Source organism: Aotus nancymaae, unplaced genomic scaffold, assembly GCF_030222135.1.
Source record: "Aotus nancymaae isolate 86718 unplaced genomic scaffold, 86718_ANA_hifiasm-v0.15.2.pri h1tg000057l, whole genome shotgun sequence".
In the NCBI taxonomy this organism is placed as follows: domain Eukaryota; kingdom Metazoa; phylum Chordata; class Mammalia; order Primates; family Aotidae; genus Aotus; species Aotus nancymaae.
Genome location: NW_026988471.1, coordinates 37,799,008 through 37,818,795, shown reverse-complemented (window position 1 = coordinate 37,818,795; position 19,788 = coordinate 37,799,008). Strand labels below are relative to the sequence as shown.

The window sequence follows — 19,788 nt, the reverse complement described above, 5'->3', positions numbered from 1 at the left end:
ACTTGAGGCATTAATTCAGATAGCATTGCTTCCACTTTCATAATTACAATAAGTGCTACATGTTTTTCACTTTGGGTCTTATCCATTTAAGCACTTCTAAATAATTTAATCTTTCAAATCCCTTTTTTTTTTTTTTTTTACTGTATTGGGCTACTTTTTAATATTTGTCATTCTAAATATTTAGTAGCCAAGATAGAAATGATCATTTTGTAGTTAAATTTGTAGGGTAGAATTTTGTCAATAATCATTGCACTTTTTAGAATACTGAAAAAATTTTCTAGGTTGCTTTGATTTTCAAAATTGTGTAATTCTGTAACACTAATATATTGAGGAATTAGTGAATACCTTCTCAGTGAGACTTTTAAAAATCTACTTTTACACTTTCCCTTATTTTCGTGAACTCTGGGTTTTCTGTCATCTGTGTACTAATAATGCCTTTTTCTTTTTTCCAGTGAATCTGCATGTCGGTTTTACAGTCAGCAAATGAAGGGGAAACAACTAGCAATCAAGAAAATGAACGAGATTCAGAAGAATATTGATGGTTGGGAGGGAAAAGACATTGGACAGTGTTGCAATGAATTTATAATGGAAGGAACTCTTACACGTGTAGGAGCCAAACATGAGAGACACATATTTCTCTTTGATGGCTTAATGATTTGCTGTAAATCAAATCATGGGCAGCCAAGACTTCCTGGTGCTAGCAATGCAGAATATCGTCTTAAAGAAAAGTTTTTTATGCGAAAGGTACAAATTAATGATAAAGATGACACCAATGAATACAAGCATGCTTTTGAAATAATTTTAAAAGATGAAAATAGTGTTATATTTTCTGCCAAGTCAGCTGAAGAGAAAAACAACTGGATGGCAGCATTGATATCTTTACAGTACCGGAGTACATTGGAAAGGATGCTTGATGTAACAATGCTACAGGAAGAGAAAGAGGAGCAGATGAGGCTGCCTAGTGCTGATGTTTATAGATTTGCAGAGCCTGACTCTGAAGAGAATATTATATTTGAAGAGAACATGCAGCCCAAGGCTGGAATTCCAATTATCAAAGCAGGAACTGTTATTAAACTTATAGAGAGGCTTACATACCATATGTATGCAGGTAAGAAATACGAAGTTGGCTGTCACTTTTGTTTTCCTGCTTCAAACTGATTTTCTTTCCTGCATGGGTTATTGTGCCTAAAATAGAAAAGAAACTAACAACCGAAGACCTCTTTTCTTTGACTAAAAATACCAACACTTTATATTTCTTTGGAATGTTTTACTTTTTCTACTACACTTACATACTTTTTTTTAACCTTACCATCAGTTATAGATGAGAAAATGAGGTCACTTGGCTAAATATATCCAGTTAGAAAGCAACAGAAGCAAGACTAAAGTTTGTAATAAATCATCATTAACTGGGATCTAAAAATTTTACTCCTTTATCTTTTTTTCTACTCTTATTACTGAGATTATAAAGTAAAAATGTTAATATAACAAAATTGTTATATTAATATACAAATAAATACAGCATTGCTTTCTCTCAATTTCCACACCTAAACCTGATTATTTAATATTAAATGTGGCAATCCTGGAAGCCAAGGATTCCAGTTTTATTATTTTTCACCTAGAAATGTCTATAGTCAATGTATTTATTTTATTGACCCAAAAATTTGAAAAATAAACCATAGGAAATAGATTGCCTAGATTTTACATGAAAAACAAATAGGTTATTGTCATTTTTTTCCACATAAAGCTGTTTTTTTTGAGAGGTACAATTTTCAGTAGTATGACCTGCTAATTTAATTGTACTTCACCAACCTTCTCTATACTCTTTATGATCTAGACTGCAACTATAAAAATGTTTTGTTAAATTACCCAAAATTTGTGGTTCCAAAATACTTCTTTGCTGCTTAAGGGATTTTTAAGGTTATAAAAGTTAAATTGCCCTTCTTGCCACATTTTCCTGGTTTTTAAGTCCCCTTAGAAGACTCAGAATTTTTATAACATAAGCATTCTAAACTTTTTATCATTTCATCCTAAATACTTTTGTTTGGGGTTCCTAGATTCATTTGGAGTAAAATTAATCTTTAGATTTTTATTTGTGTTTGTAAGAAAGAAGTTTTAATTTTTTTTTTTTTTTTCTGTAGAGGATTTTAAGTGGCAACTGCCGAAGAAGATTTACTACTAGTGTTTACTGTCACAAGTCAGTGTGATCCTTGGGCAGGAAAACATTTTCAAATTATAAAATTTGTAATTGTTTCTATAAGACTTGTTAGTGATAAAAGTTTTCTTTAAATTGCTATATTTCACAAAGTTAATTTATGATTATTAATAAGCAGCTGAGGAACGACAGCTATTTTCTGCGGAACTATGTTTTTTATTTTTTAAATGAGAACATTTTAAAGCAAACTTGAACAAGCTGATACTTGTTCTGTAGTCTTGAAAGTCTTCTTTACTTAATGTGTACAATGCTGGCTAAAGTCTTCGGATGTGGTACTTTTGTAATGATGTTTTGTTAGTTCTGATCTTTTCTATATCAATTTTTAGCTTTGATATAGAGTAATATTTTTAGTGCTTTTACTTCTAATAAATATAAAACACTTAAATTTCAAAATTTATAGAACCTTGTCAAAGTATTGAAAATTTAAATTGATGGTATTATTTTACTTAAAAAAAAGTTTAAAAAAAATCCTTCCAATAATTTCTTCAGAAATAAAAGGCCAGTGTTGGTTTTAAAAGTGCTGTGGCTAAGTTTTTTGACATTTTTCTTTTCTATCTTCTTTTGGAGCTTAACTGAATATGTGATAAATATATTACTGGTGAAACTGGGGTCTACAAGCAGCTTTTGTGAGTTGTGGTTCACAGTACACAAAAATTGTAGTGTTAACTGTTGGCTTATTTGGTCTATTCTGTACGGTCTGTTACTGAACTTACTACTGGCAACATAGAATGGGTTTTTAATAGACCATCATCTATGAACTTGTAAAACTGAAATAGACTTTAAGGCCTCACTACAATGGTAACAGATCAAGTTACCATTTGTATTTAAGAACTATTGGTCTGCTCTTCTCTTACCTTTCGTCAGCCTACCCAAAGAAAAAAGGGATTTATGATTTGGTTAGTAGGTATATTTATTGGAGAACATACAGTACAGGTTGTGGCTTACACTGAAACAAAGCTAACATTTAACTTACACATTTTTGTTATATTATATAGAATTGTAATAAAAGACATTGATATAATACATAAGAAAATTTAATAATGAATACTATAAGACATCACTTACAGACATCTTTTAGATTATTATAGTTTGGTTAGACATTGTCATAAAAGCAGAAGAGAAACTGGTTTAACCTTACTTTATTCAGACTTCACTGTGGTGTTCAGCCAACTTTATCTCTCAAGTGTTTTAACAGTAATGTACAAAATGGAGCTATAGATCTCTAGTGCTCAAAGAGATGTACAAGCCTTCACTTTGTAGACAAATCCCAAGTCCCCTGAAGATACGATTTGCCAGGAGTCATATTACCAGTTAATTCCAGAACATGGACTTGAAATTAGGTTTCTTGACTCAGTAGAGTACTTTTCACCTAGTTACACTGACTCATATAAGGTGACTGTTTTCATGAATAGAATAGGTTACAACTTTTAAATTATATGTGTTAATAAAAGGATCTGGTACAGATGTGAACTCATAAAAAATAAATAACTTGGTTTGAACTGCCAATAATATAAATGGCTTGTTCATTTCTGGGCAAATGTGTGTACTATGAAGATATTGTCAGTAATTTTTTTTTTCTTATTGAAGTAGGATAGAGGTGAGCCCTCACTATAGATACACTTCCATTGGAATGCATAGATTTTTTATGTATAGTTAGACACTGGTCATTATTATTATTTTTTTTTACAAAATGGTTAACTTGCTTAAAAGATTGCAGCAGGGTCTTATGTGGAATCTATAGCTTGATTTGGTGTTTCTGGATGTATCATAATTCCTAACTATATCAGAACTTTGGGATTTGTCCCAAAAGCTAGGGGAAAAATTATCCAATTGGATGGATCATTCTACATCTAGCAATGATATGAAGAGACTATTTCCTTATCCTAAGTAAGAAAGCAAAAAGCAATATGCACAAAGAAAAAGTTGAGAGTAGGAATTTCACCTCTGTTACAGAGTTGTAGGCAACAAAGTACAAGTTAGTTAATGAGACCTAAAACAACATGAGTAGAGAAATGGTAGGTGGTGCAGTGTCCAGTTTAATAGTCTATTTTAGAAAAATGAGATGACCCTGAAATAAGGATAATAATTCAGAATTGACATTTTCTGGGAAATAAAAGCTTTGCATATTCAACTGTGGGAAAAGGTGTTTCCCTTGCATGGGAATTTCTCTTTTACAGAAGATGATATTGAAAAAAACTTAAGCCAAAAGATATTTTTCTTTAAAGTATTCACTGCTATTTTATATGTTCATATGGGAAAGCCTCAAAAACCTGAATTAGATTTATTTTGAGTTTGTGTCCTATATAAGTTCAGTTTGGGTGTTTTAACTTTTTTAAGTCTTTGAACAATTTTTGATCTGTAGGGCAGTGCTGTTCTATTTTTAAACTCTGATTTTTTAAAAAAGTGTTTGTGCGTCAGCATAGCGTCTGTTTCCTTTTTTAAGGAATTCAAGACTGATTGTTTATAAATCCTTGTTGAGGAGCTTATTGTTTCTTGTAGCTTTTTAAATGGCTGCTTTAAAGGGAGAATTATCACATGAACAGACATCCTGATTAACAGTGTTTTACTATGGTGGTTGGGTGTAGGGTGGTCTTTACATAAATAACTTTTTTATGTAATAAATATTTCACAAATCTCATTGACCTTGTCAAATAAAATGTCAAGTGTCAATCAAAACAGGCACATAAGGAAAAGGAATTGGATTATCACTTCCAATCTATATTCTGAACACTAATATATTTTGGGTTCCTAAAATTTTGAAGAATTGTGCAGTAAAATATCAAAGAATAGTGGTTTTACAGTGAGAAAGACAGAGACAGCTAGAAGGCCAGTACACAAAAATAACTATAGCTTCTGTTTGAAATAACCTGGGCCTAAACCAGCTTGGTGATGGTAGAGTGGCAGGTATTTCTATAAAGTTAGCTGTTTTGAGTAGGGGAAGCAAAGCAGCTAATGAACATGGTGGAAACCTTAGTGCAGGGATTTGAGAGTCAAGTAGTTGAGTAATACTATCTCTAATGATGAGGGGAAAAAACTGTAGAAAAAGTTTTTGTTCACCATATTAAGATCCATTAGGAGGTCATGTTTGAAAAAGAACTTTGTGGCATTATCTCCACAAGCAAGTGATAAACAGAAAGGAGAATATAAAAATAGGCTGTTTTTAATTTTTTTTCTCTAATTATATGTTCTTGCTTATGTTTTAAAGCCAAACCCAGCCTGGCTTTTGTATTTTTATGTGTTTACCTTTCATCTCTCTCTGCAACTTGGTTTTAGAATATGGGTAGATAACTGCTGCTCTACACCTAACGATGGCAGTATAAAACTTCACTTTTACCATTGCCTAATCGATAGAACTAGGTACTCTGTTTCCTTACAAAATTATATAACCTGTCCTTATTGATGGGCATTTGTTTATGTTATCTTAGCTCTTTACATTATCAGTAAGATAAAGGTCTCCAGTGGTTAGTGACATGGTGTATGTTACAGTTATTGAAATGGAGAAACCAATGCAATAGAAATTAAAGTAACTTCTGGAATTTGTATGCTTTTCTGTATAAAATTGCAAATATAAGTATTTTGTCTTCTCTGTGTTTTTGATTCATTAGCAATTTTTCATTGCTTTAGACTAAAAATAGAATATAAATTAATACAAGCCTGGGACTATATGCAGCCTTTAAGATATTATTTCAAAGTACTTAAATTTTTGCCAGATTTTCTTGGTTTATTTCTAGTTTCTGCTGCTTTTGTCTTTTGTCAAGACTACTCTTAATTCTAGTCAAGCTAAAAACAACTCTAGAACCTAATACAACAGTCATGATTATGGGAATGTTAATTTCACTGCCAGCTGCAGAAACCCTATACAGCATATGGGAAGGTACAGTTGTTAATTCCTAAAATCTGGAAGAAGACCGATCAAGAGTTACAGAATCACAATTAGACTGCTAGTTTTTCAGTGTCTTTCTGGTGCCTTTAACCAAGATTAGCAGTACAGGTACATTCTGAATTAATCATTCATGTAAATTTCTATAGTGATTATAACGTGTGGTTTAATTCTTTATATTTAGATCTCACAGCTGTGGAAACTTTAAGGCACCCTGGATTTAAGGGTTTCTTTAATCCAGGGAGGTTATATGATATGATAGAAAAGAGCACTGAATCAGGAATCACATGATCTAGGTTCTGGATCCATCTCTGCCACTCTGCTGTATGACCTTAGATAAGTCTAGTTACATCTCTTCCTTGTTTCTGCTTGTTCGTGTGAACAGTTTCTGCAGAAATCATATGAAATAAGTTATGTGAAAGTTTCTTTGAGAGTGTTACATAACAGACCAAGAATTGGTGTGATCCCATTTGACTATGCCACTGAAACACATCATGGCTTTCCCAGCATTATAATCAATTACTGAAGTAATAGAATGGCCAGAAGTTTTGGCTTAAGAAGATGAAAAGTTTGTTTAGAAATAGCTTGCCTTTAAACATAGCCACAGTTTTCTTAAAACATACTTTAATTCACTTAGAACTTGATTTTATTGTATTTCAACTTAAAATTCCCCTTGATATCCCTCAATTTTTTAGCCTGATTTTCGTGGCATTTGAGAAAAAAATGGATGTGGGTGTTGATTGATTTTAGATTTTTAGACTGAAATAAACTTTTCCTTTAAAAAGGGAGAGGGCACCCTAAATTTGGAACACAGGTCAGGGATGCTTGGAGTACTCTGTACTGTGGATGTGGTCTCTATCCAACAGTGACCACTCAGCATCTCTCTAGTGGCCACTGCTTTTGCTTTTTGAGTAGCCTCACCTTACAAATAGATTTGCAGAACAGGAAGAAGATTCTTGAAAGGGAAGATTGTGATGAAACCGATAAAAATCTCTGTATTAAAATCTTGTACAGCCTTCTGTTTTAATATCTTTTCTTCTGGATGAGACATTAGTCTTTAACTTTTGAGGAACTCTGTAACTGAAGACAAACAATAAAATACCAACAGAGAGGAAATTATTAAAGGATTATATGTATTTAAATTACTTTTATCAGTAACCCACTCTAGCCTCAGAAGGTATAATTAAGCTTAAGGAGAAGGGGGCATTTAAAACCAATGTATTTTTATCCTGTAAATCTTTCTTTAACTTAAAATAGTATTATTTTAAATTCAAGGTTGTCTGATATTTAAATCAGTTATTATCTTGACCATATATATACATATATACATACATATATGTATATATATATACACACATCAGTAGATTGGAATTTTTGTGATAAATCCATGAATTTGCTTTTTGGGGAAAAAGTTATTATAAACATTTTATTTTAAGGCTAAACCTAGGATGGTTCTTAGTGAGAATCAGCCTAAATAGAAATTTTCCAAACAAATACATTCTGCTTTTGCTAAATCCTATGCTAATAAAAGACACTGTGCTTCTTATAAAACTTGACCCACATTATGTAGTCTAACAGAAATAAAGGCATCTGCTACCTTCTATGAATTTACTATTGGAGTTTGCCAGTCCCTAATATAAATAGGAAAAGAATGCTCCCAATAAAAGATTCAAGTTACTGAACTTTCCCCTCCATTAAAAAAAAAAAAAAAAAAAAAAAGACTTACAATTAAATGTAGGCCTTGACAAAATTTTGAGTTGTAGAAGTGAGTGATTTTTCCCCCCATTATGGGAGATGTTTTTCCCCCTTTATGCAGAAGACAACAGCCCAAGTCTCTTGTGCTGGTGACAGCAGCCTTTCTCCACAACATAAGAGAATACTGTCATGGAGATAAGGAGTAGGCCAGGCCTGGGGGAATGATCATATTTAGCCTCCTGTTTTACTTCATGGAGATGAGAATGAAAAGTAGGTCCTTTCATGGAAGGGATTGGAGACTCCTGTATTTATGATTGACCTCTCATTGTGACTACTTGAAATAAAGGCAATTAAAGGTTGGAATAGGACCAAACCAACATACTCTAGCACATTTAATAGTTTAATAGCTTACAAGTTTTTGTAAGCATCTTTAAGCAGTTGTGAGATTTTTAGCAAATAATTTAAATACTATATTTAACTTAAGCTACTACTTTATAAGTTCCAATTTCCAGTTGTATGTTCTTTTAACATGATTTAAAGAAGATAATAATCCTAGATAAACTAACCTTGATGTAAGAAAAAGTAATGGGTTATTGCTGTGGCCTTTCTCTTTACAAGGGAGATAAACCAACTGGTGATGCTTTGAGATCCTGATAGCTGGTGGGAAGGGAGCTTGGCTCTGTACTTTATCTTTGCTTTTCTTTCTTGCTCATTCGTATGAATGATGAGTTTAAGATCATCTTGTCAGTGTGCAGAGGGCAAGAAATAAATTGATGTAAAGTTTTAATATCAGTGTTTTCATGACTAATTTAGAAGGCACTAAGCTAGCAGTGCATTACCAAGTCTAAAGCCTTCTACTTGTCAAAACATTTTGGAACCTTTGAACTTGACTATTTGATCATTTTGAAAATGTAAATAATAGTTTTAATCATTTTGAATCAAAGACTTTAATAAGATATTTTTCCTTTTTCTTCTTAGATCCCAATTTTGTTCGGACATTTCTTACAACATACAGATCCTTTTGCAAACCTCAAGAACTACTGAGTCTTATAATAGAAAGGTCTGTCCAGTTAAAAAATCTTTAAATTTATTATTTTTTAAAAAAAGATTGAGCTAAGATCTTATGTTTTTCAGAAATGTTAGGTGAGCTTTAAAATAGACTTCATGAGCACTTTTTCAATAAATAAAATCTCTTAGATGAATATTTATTCTATAATAATATGTTAGCTTTTATTTAAATACAAAAATAAGTATTCTTTTTGTATGTGAAAACTCAGCATTTGAAATTTCAAATTTACAGAATTAAAGATCTATATACAATTTATAATTTAGAGTCTAGAAATTCAAATTTTGATGAATCAGATGTTCTAAATAGAAGTTTTCAAACATACTTCATGTTGAGTAAAATGGAGCTTGTCAGTGAACAAATACTGTAATAAAAGGAAAATATTTCATGCACCTAAACAAGAACAGTCAGTTTTTCTGGAATTACCCTTCAAAGTGATTTTGTTGCCTGATATAGAGTAATTCCACTAACCAAAAATGAATATCAGTCCCATAACTTTATAGTCACATTTATTTTTAGAATTTGCATGTATTCTTTATTTTGTTTGTAGTTAGTTTTATCTATATTGGCAAGTACTAATTTCTTTTAAAAATTTTAAAATAATTTTATTAGCCTTTAATATTATAGAATTCTCACTTGTTTACACTGATATGCATATCTTTAGTAATTTTTTACAGTATTCTCTTTTTGCTGACTGGTAAAAAGGTTTGTGGTTTTCTATTTGTATAACTCAATATAATTAGTATTTTCATTAATTTGTTCTATTTTATGTTAGGTTTGAAATTCCAGAGCCTGAGCCAACAGAAGCTGATCGCATAGCTATAGAGAATGGAGATCAACCCTTGAGTGCAGAATTAAAAAGATTTAGAAAAGAATATATACAGCCTGTGCAACTTCGGTAAGCATTAAATAAATGAAGTAAATAAGTCTTTATCAAACTTCTATTTCAATGTTAAGTATATAAGGACCTTTCCCAAACAAAGTGGGGGGGCGGTGACAAAATTAGTAAATTAAATTTACTAATTAGAGCAGATATCAGAAATTATAAGTCTCAACATAGAAGTTTGCAAGTGTTAAGCACACTGATAAGATTAATTTGGTAATTGATGGAGCTGAAAAAGACAGTATTTAAAAAAAAGAAAAAAGATGAATTTGTTAAGAGTTGCTCTGTTTTCATTTGTATTGTACTATGTATTGTATTTATGTTTGAGTTCCCATGTAATTCAATTCTGTGTTAATGCCATAGAGTATTAAATGTATGTCGGCACTGGGTAGAGCACCACTTCTATGATTTTGAAAGAGATGCAGATCTTTTGCAACGAATGGAAGAATTTATTGGAACAGTAAGAGGTATGTTTTTTTTAAGATGCCTAGTTTTATATGTAATAAAAGCACCAATATGGTGACTATCAATTGATGTCAGTGTGGCTCAGTAGTAAGAGATGTTTATAATAGTACCAGCATAACCATTTGAAAAAGTTAAAAATTTTCATCAAACAACCTTTAGACCTGCAAATTCCTCAGTAGTCACCCTGTTGATCCAGTGTATTTTCATTTAGTGAATCAACTTGCTGATTATTTTAGAGTTGGTTAAGCCAAGTTTTCATACATATCCGAAAGTGTGAAGGCATTTGGGAACTACATTGTGCCATTATAATACCACTGATGGAGGTCAAGGAGGCCACAGGCCAATAGAGAGAATCTGAGAGGAAGCAGAGTGGATTAAATTGAGAGTCTGTGTCTAACACTGCCACTAATCAGATACGTGACTTCAGGCAAAATCACTTAGATTCTTTAGACTTCAGTTTTCTTGTCAATAACATAAGGAGCTAGGTTTAATAATCTCCAAGGTTTTCCTTCTAGTTTTAAAGATTATATGATTGTTTGGCTCTAAGGATGTCTTAGACTGCGGTAAGCATTAAAGTCCTAGACAAACTTATTTTTATTTCCATTGTATGCTCTAAATGAGAATCAGAAAATAATGGGTTAAATAATAGTACTTTCATGTACAATACAAAACAGAGCCACATCAAAACTCACACTAAAAATGAAGGAATCAGTCCTCTGACACTGATATTTATTGGCTTATAAAATCAGTGTTAATTAGTTTAATAGTGAATGTGTATAATCTATCCTTATAAATCTTGTGATTTATGTAAGATACACTTTTTCTTGAAGGATTATAAAATAATACATTACACTGAAGATCAGAACAATAGGGGTAGACAACCTCTACAAATTAATTACTTCCTAATTTTGTTTGGAAAGGATCTGGAAGAATACATACCAGACTATTAACAGTGGTTACCCATGTGGAGAAGAATAAGATTGGGATGGGGGACCGGGAAATGGAAAAGGGAAACTTGCATTTTTTCATTTTGATCATTTGAACTTTTTATAGCAAAGATATATTCAGGAATCATCTGTGTGATTTTAAACCATTTTTCAAATATAAAATAATATTTCATGTATTGCAGGTAAAGCAATGAAAAAATGGGTTGAATCCATCACTAAAATAATCCAAAGGAAAAAAATTGCAAGAGACAATGGACCAGGTCATAATATTACATTTCAGAGTTCACCTCCCACAGTTGAGTGGCATATAAGCAGACCTGGGCACATAGAGACTTTTGACCTGCTCACCTTACACCCAATAGAAATTGCTCGACAACTCACTTTACTTGAATCAGATCTATACCGGTATGTAATTTAACATTCAAGCTGAAAAATCTTTCAAAAGAGTTAATTTTTAAAATGAAATACTGATTTCTGCCTTATAGGGTTGTCATCAGACTTAACTGAAATGTTACATGAAGTGTCTAGTAATAAAGCCTGGTAGGCAGTTCCTGTTCTTTCACTCCCTTGGTCCATCTAGCTGAATTTACACCTTCTCTCTTTCTGTGGTCACCCCTAGTTGGTAAGGCTAGGTTTAAATCCTGGCTTTAGCAATTGCTGGCCCTGGGCAACTTTAACCTCCTTGTGTAACTTTATCCTTCTGCCCCTTATTTTCCTCAATAGTAAAATGGGGCTACTGACTGTACCCTACTCCTGGGGCTGTTTTGAGGTTTGAAAGTCAGTGTATGTACATTACTTAGCACAGAGTAAGGCTCAATAAATGTTAGCTACTGCTGTTGTTGTGAACTTATATCATAGCCATTATAGTCTTTTTTAGTTTATCATACTACATTGATATAATTATCTTGAAAATATCTTTCTGATTTTAAATGGGGACTATTTAGAATCTCAAACTAAATTATTCATTTTTAAATAACTAAATGAGAAAATGAGCTAAATTGATAGATCTTCCACTAAAAATCATGTTTCTGAAAATTACAGCATTAGAATCTATTTTATTTCCTAAGACCCTTTTGTGACAGGTTTTTTCCTCTCCTCCTTTATATCAAAAAAGAAAGAATTGCATTGATTACTGTACTTTCTTTGAACTGATTATTATAACAGCTATCATTACTTAAATGTCTACTTCATCATCTTAATTTATTAATAATGTTTATAAGTGCTGGGAAAGATATTATGGAGGAATCTCAACCTTGCCAAAGCAAAATGCTACTATAAAGCAACACTAAAAGTACATAGGTATTTCCATAAAAATTAGTTTTTAAAAATAGTTTTTAAAGGCTGGGCACAGTGGCTCACGTCTGTAATCCCAGCACGTTGGGAGGCTGAGGCAGGTGGATCACCTGAGGTCAGGAGTTCGAGACCAGCCTGGACAACATGGTGAAACCCCATCTCTAATAAAAATACAAAAAATTAGCTGGGTATGGTGGCAGGCACCTGTAATCCAAGCTACTCAGGAGGCTCAGGCAGGAGAATCACTTGAACCAGGGAGGCAGAGATTGCAGTGAGCCAAGATTGCACAATTGCACTCCAGCCTGGACAACAAGAGTGAAACTCTGTCTCAAAAAAAAAAAATCCATAAGGAAATATGAGGCATAATTATAATTTTTTGTTATACCTTGTTTTCACAAACCTTTCTTTTGGTATAAGAGGAAAGTTTATATGGGACTTAAGTTTTTATTTATCTCATTTACTTAATAAACAATGTCTGTATTAGAGGAAAAGTATCATGTAGCATTATGTATTGATTTTAGAGCCGTACAGCCATCAGAATTAGTTGGAAGTGTGTGGACAAAAGAAGACAAAGAAATTAACTCTCCTAATCTTCTGAAGATGATTCGACATACCACCAACCTCACTCTATGGTTTGAGAAGTAAGTATTCCTGGCATTCTTATATTTTATATAGCTGTCAACTATGTTATAAATTTCAATGCAATTTTTTGTTTGTTTTTTGAGACAGAGTGTCACTCCGTTGCCCAGGCTGGAGTGCAGTGGCGCAACATTGGCTCACTGAAACCTCTACTTCCCAGGTTCAAGTGATCCTCCCACCTCATCCTCCAAAGTAGCCAGGATTACAAGTGTGTGATACCATACTTGCCTACCTTTTTTTTTTTTTTTTGGAGACAGAGTCTGGCTCTGTCACCCAGGCTGGAGTGCAGTGGCGTGATCTCAGCTCACTGCAACCTCTGCCTCCCTGGTTCAAGAGATTCTTAGGCCTCAGCCTCCTGAGTAGCTGGAACTACAGACGTATACCACCATGCCCATCTAATTTTTGTATTTTTAGTAGAGACAGGGTTTCACCACGTTGGCCAGGCTGGTCTTGAACTCCTGACTTCAACTGATCCACCTGCCTCGGCCTCCCAAAGTGCTGGGATAACAGACATGAGAGCCACCGTGCCCAGCCCTAATTTTTGTATTTTTAGTAGAGATGGGGTTTCACCATGTTGGCCAGGCTGGTCTTGACCTTCTGACCTCAAGTGATCTGCCTGTCTTGTCCTCCCAAAGTGCTGGGATTACAGGCATGAGCCACAACACCCAGCCAATGCAATTTTATTTCTATATGTCTTGTGTTTTTCTTCTACTCCTCCTGTCTTTTGCATTGAGGGTTTTTCATTGAATGAAAATGACAGTATTTTTCATTAAAAAACATTGAATGTTTTTCCAATGTAGCATTTTAGTTTCACTAATTTTTTTTCATTAAATTTTTTTGAGGTTCTTTTAGGGGTTGCCTGGCTACTTTAGAGTTTGCCATACACATCTTACCAGAATCAGCATCAGACTTATAGTAGCTTAATAACAGTGATATATAGAAATGTTACTCCTATGTAGCTCTATTTCCTTTCTCCCTTTTTTTTGTTACTGTAATACATATTACATCTCATTAATAATGCAAATCAAACAATACATTGTTACAGTTACTACTTTACCATTTGTCATCATCCTCTTAGCCCATTAAAGCTTTGCTCTCACCCACCTCCTTTGTGTATTATTGGTACCATATTACACATATATTACATTTCTGTGTTATAAGCCCAACAATATATTTATATTATTTTATACAGTTATTTAAGTCAGTTATGAGAAGAAATGAGAAAAAAATATGCATTTACAACATGTCTTTAATAATTACAGAATTACCTTTACTGATGGTCTTTTGTGGGGATTCGAATTACCATCTGGGATCACTTGCTTTCAGCCTGAAGAACTTCCTTTAGTATTTCTTCTGGTGGGTTGGCTAGCAACAAATTCTCTCAGTTTTTATAGGGCAAATATTTATTTTACCTTCATTTCTGAACAATATCTCTAGCTTCAAGTTAACTAATTTTTTTTTCAGTTCAAATCTATTGAGCCTTTCCAGTAAGTTTCTTATTTCAGTTATTGTACTTTTTAATTCCAGAATTTCCATTTGGTGCCTTTTTATAATTTCTATCTCTTAAATAAGATCCTCTCTTTGATGCACATTGTCATCAATACCTTCCTTTCCTTCTTTTTCATGCTTTCCTTTAATTCTGTGACTGTATTCGTAATGGCTAGTTAGAAATCTTTTGTTATTGTTGTTAAATCTGACATTTGGTTACTCTCACAGGCAATTTCTGTTCCCTTTTTTTCTGCCCCAGTATAAGAGTCATACTTTCCTATTTCTTTGCACGTCTCTTTTTTTTTTATTGGAAACCTGACATTTTAGATAATATATAGTAGCAACTCTGAGTACTGCTCCTCATTCCCCAACCCCGTTCCAGGGCTTCTTATTAAGTGGCAGTGGTACTGGAAAGACTCTCATCACTCCTTCCCTGACCACACACACCCAGCTTTTTCTTTTTCTTTTTCTTTTTTTTTTTGAGATATAGTGTCACTCTTGCCACCCAGGCTGGACTACAAAGGTGCAATCTTGACTCAGTGCAACCTCCGCCTCCTCAGTTTAAACGATTCTCCTGCCTCAGCCTCCCAAGTAGCTGGGACTACAGGCATGTACCACCACGTCTGGCTAAATTTTGTATTCTTTAGTAGAGACAGGGTTTCATCGTATTGGACAGGCTGGTCTCGAACTCTTGACCTTGTGATCCACCTGCCTCAGCCTCCCAAAGTGCTGGGATTACAGGCATGAGCCACTGCGCCCAGCCCACCCAGCTATTAAACTCCACAATTTGCCAGCTGATTGTTCTGAGGTTTTCAACAATTTCCTTGTGGCATAAATTGTTATATAAAATAATGCAATCAAATTGTGGCTCCTTTGAAGGAATGGTTTCTGAGATTTCTGTTTGATACTTGTTCTGACCCCAGGAGGGCTCCTCTCAGCTGTCTTATTTCCTAGTTCTCTCCTGCAAACTACTCTGCCTACAGTCTAGGCTGTATCTTCATTAGATCCATAAATCTCTTCCCCATTGCTTTTCACCACAGTTTCCACTGTTCTTAAGGGAACCCTTAAATTTAAACTACTTTATACTTTGTTGCAAATGACAAGAGATTAGCAGCTATCTGTTTGAAACAGAGCTCTGGGGACAATGGCAAGCTTTTCTGAGTGACACTTCTGCCTTAGGAGTTGAGTGGTTGAGAGGGCAGTGTGGCAGACATGGCATTGTAGAGCCTGAGGTCTTCTTACTTGCCTCTTCTGGCATGGAACTATGCCCTTGGGAACCAGAGGAAGGGCTCTTTTCTCAGTATTCTCAAAACATCATACCCAAGGTAGAGACTTCCCACTTCTCAGCTGCACTCCGTTGGGACTTAGCCTCAGCAACAGGCAGCTGGGGCAGGATGAGAAAACTAAAGCCCTGTTCTTGTACCTAGCTGGGAGCTAGGTGTTCTTGACTGCAGGAATCTGGAGTAGATGCTCAGTTCACCCTCACTGAGCTGGGAGGAAGAAGAGAGGGAACAGTCTTGGTTCAAATATCACAGAGTCTGTCCCCTCTCTTACCAAATTTTTGTAGGTTTTCTTGAATAGATGTTTCTTCATTTGCCATTTGCTCTCAGGGCCATTACTAGAGACTTTGAGAGAGAGAGAGTGAGAGAGAGAGTGTGTGTGTGTGTGTGTGTGTTTTAATAATTTTTACCAGTTTTACTCAGTGGAGCTCCTCACACTATCATATCACACAAGTCAAGAATCTCAATGCAATTATATATTAGGTTGGTGCAAAAGTAATTGCGGCTTTTGCCATTACATTTAATGCTGTTCCTAGAAATGTAGGAATCATAGGAACAGAGCTATTCCTAGAAATGTAGCCAATTATATATGAAAGAAAGAAAATAAACATTAATCACTAAAATCTTGCAATTAGATGAAGAATAGAAGGCAACAGAATTCTTGAATTCAACTAGAACACACCCATATTACAAAGACCTACATACATTCCACAAGATAGGAGCCTCACCAGTTAGTTCTCATGCTAATAGAGGATGCATCAAATATAGTAGGAAAATGATTGACTGTACCAGTCTGGAAAACAGGAAAGAGCAGTATGCCTGACTGGAGGTATTACCTTCTACTTTGAATGTGTCTTCTCTATTGTAGTTATACTATAGCCACCCCCACTCTCTATTTTATTTACTAAATTCTTTAAGCTATAACTTTATTGGAAATACTCTAAAATCTTTAGTTCACTTTTTTTGTTTTTGATTGCCAGATGTATTGTAGAAACTGAAAATTTAGAAGAAAGAGTAGCTGTGGTGAGTCGAATAATTGAGATTCTACAAGTCTTTCAAGAGCTGAACAACTTTAATGGTGTCCTTGAAGTTGTCAGTGCCATGAATTCATCACCTGTTTACAGATTAGACCACACATTTGAGGTAGGTTTATACATGTATTTTTAAAATGAACTTTCATTCCCTATTAGAAAAATTAGAATTTTAACAATTATTATCTTTAATTTTTAAATATCTCGTTTGTCGTTTTAGTAGCAGATTAAATGCCTGAATTATCTAAGTTTTGTAAGGAATTGGTTGCTTTTTAAAAATTAGGCATTCCTATTAAAATATATTCACAGGTCCCAGCCTAAGCTAGAAGAGGAAAAAACTTTCAGCACTTAATTTGTAAGATAATATATAATTAAATGTTCACATAATTGTGTAAGGAATGACATGATAAACTAGATCTGTCTCTTTCTCACACACACACTTTAAGTAAATTTATACTGAGGTCTATGAAGATAGTTTATTTGAAACAATATTACAATCATAGAATCAAATTAATACTATTGTATTGGGCCTTTCTGTTAGCCTAGTTTTTTGTTTTTTGTTTTTTGTTTTTTTTTTGACAAGACCTTTAATTTCTTTTGTAAACTTACGGCTCCTATTTATGTTTTCTTATAGCAAATACCAAGTCGCCAGAAGAAAATTTTAGAAGAAGCTCATGAATTGAGTGAAGATCACTATAAGAAATATTTGGCAAAACTCAGGTCTATTAATCCACCATGTGTGCCTTTCTTTGGTAGGTATTTCTTTCTGAATTTTTATTGCATTTCTACATAAAATAAAACATTTATTTCAATAAATGACTGAATAATTACATGTGTAGTATGCCAGCAGAAAATACTTGTTTAACCAATGTTTATCACCTGAGTCCTCTTAGAATTTTTCTCATTAAGACTTTTTAAGGTCAAGTCTAGTATACATTTCATTTTCTATTTTCATCTTAGGCAGCCATTAGATATTATATAATACTTTTGTTTTTATATTCATAGAAGCCTTTTTAATTGAATTTTAATAAACTAAGTACAGGAGAGGCATGGCCAAACTCAATTATATTTATAATCATTTTTGTAAACAGTTTCACATGGCTAAATATCATAGTGTGCCTGTGCCTTTGGACCCATAACTCTGGCACATGAAAATTTTATTCACTTCATCCTCTCTTATTTTTCCCCTTCTGCTTCCTTTTAGGACTGAATCTACCATCTGAATCTTCCTTTCTGTAGGTTCCTCTGTCTTTTTCCATTATTTATTTCCTGTATTTCATGTATTCAGTGATCTCTTTCCTACTGTCATCTTTTCTCTGCCTGAGTATATGCTCCTGAGTATATGCTCTGATCCTTCTTTCGAATGCTTACAGAAACTATGATCTCTCTCTAGTCTCTTTAGTATGTGCTGTAGCTGCTTCTAGCCTTTTCCTCATCTATATGTATTTTTCTATATAGTTTTAAATTACACTGCATATAACAATGTTATGTCCTGATATTTTAAAAATTTATATATTTTCCCACATTTTATTGTTTGGGTTTTAGAGCAACCATTTTTGTATTTACTTCTAATCTTTTTGCTGTGTACATTGTATATAATTATAATTGTATTATGTGCATATTAAGTTTACTTTATTAACATATATTTTTGTATTCTATTAGATAATCTTAATAATTATATATAGTGGCTGCATAATATTCCTTAAAGTTGGACAATTTGTTTAACCATTACTCTGTGATTAGACACATGGTTTCCAACTTTTTTTGCTTTCTAATTTTCTGATTTAGATTTTCATTTATACTATTTTTCTGTATTTGAGAATATTTTCTTGATATCGTTCACCAGAGGAGGAATTACAGTAGTGCTCCCATCTCCATGGTTTCACTTTCCATGGTTTCAGTTATCCATGGTCAACTGTGGTCCAAAAGCATGAGATATTTTGAGAGAGAAAGACCACATTCATGTAACTTTTATTACAATAGATTGTCATAATTGTTCAATTTTATAATTAGCTTTTTTAAAAAAAAATCTTACTGTGCCTAATTTATAAACTAAGCTCATAGGTATGTATGTATGTGTATGTATGTATGTGTGTATATATATATGTATAGGGTTTAAAACTATCCATGGTTTCAGGTATCCACTGGGGATCTTGGAACATAACACCTTTGGATAAGGGTCTACTTTACCTAAGTTAAAAGGGGTCCATCTTTAAACTTTTGATAGGTATTTTTAAGTTGCTTTCTGAAAGGCTGCCATGAGAAGTGTATGACATTTATGCTACCATCAAGGGTATGACAAAGCAAATATCATCCCATGTTTTCTAATTTTGGATACTTTTTTTTTTCATTTTTGTTATTACTACTAAGCTATTTGTTAAAATAACTTCCATTATTTGATTACCATGGACTTTTTTTCATACATTTCTTTAATATTTGCATTTCTTCTTGTCCATGTCCCTTTTCATATATCCTGCAAACAATATGCCTTTTACTTTTTATCATTGACATGTATTAGTTTTAAATTCTACAATCTGTCCTTTCTCATTCTGATTTCTATTGTTTCTAACCTTAGAAAATTCATATAATCTAGTAATTTAATATTCAATCATATTTTCTTCTAGCATTTTTATGACTTTCAAAATTATATTTAACTCTACTATCAAACTGAAGTATCTCTGATATCTTATGAAATACTCAAATTTACTTCCCCACCAAATTATTTATTTGTTAATCCAGGTTTATTGAATGATTCTTCTTTTTCCCTATTTACATACAGGACCTCCTTCTTTAATACTTATTATATCCCACTGACTTCTTATACCCCTACCATAGTTTTAAGGATTGTCACTTTATAATCAGTGATTCTCAGCAGGGGGCACTTTTGCCCCCCTAGGGAACATTTAGCA

The 19,788-nt window shown here is 33.3% G+C and overlaps 1 protein-coding gene across 2 annotated transcripts in view; it reads left to right on the top strand.

Annotated features, from left to right (window-relative positions):
- The window catches only part of SOS1 (SOS Ras/Rac guanine nucleotide exchange factor 1), a 133,987-nt gene that overhangs the window by 91,552 nt on the left and 22,647 nt on the right, over positions 1-19,788 (top strand). For both annotated transcript variants that reach the window (XM_021670787.2, XM_021670786.2), the window contains exons 10-17: positions 453-1,108; positions 8,766-8,847; positions 9,629-9,751; positions 10,100-10,203; positions 11,331-11,553; positions 12,963-13,082; positions 16,829-16,991; positions 17,514-17,631. In XM_021670787.2, the coding sequence (XP_021526462.1) occupies positions 453-1,108; positions 8,766-8,847; positions 9,629-9,751; positions 10,100-10,203; positions 11,331-11,553; positions 12,963-13,082; positions 16,829-16,991; positions 17,514-17,631 (1,589 nt within the window). The remainder of the gene's footprint in view (positions 1-452; positions 1,109-8,765; positions 8,848-9,628; positions 9,752-10,099; positions 10,204-11,330; positions 11,554-12,962; positions 13,083-16,828; positions 16,992-17,513; positions 17,632-19,788) is intronic.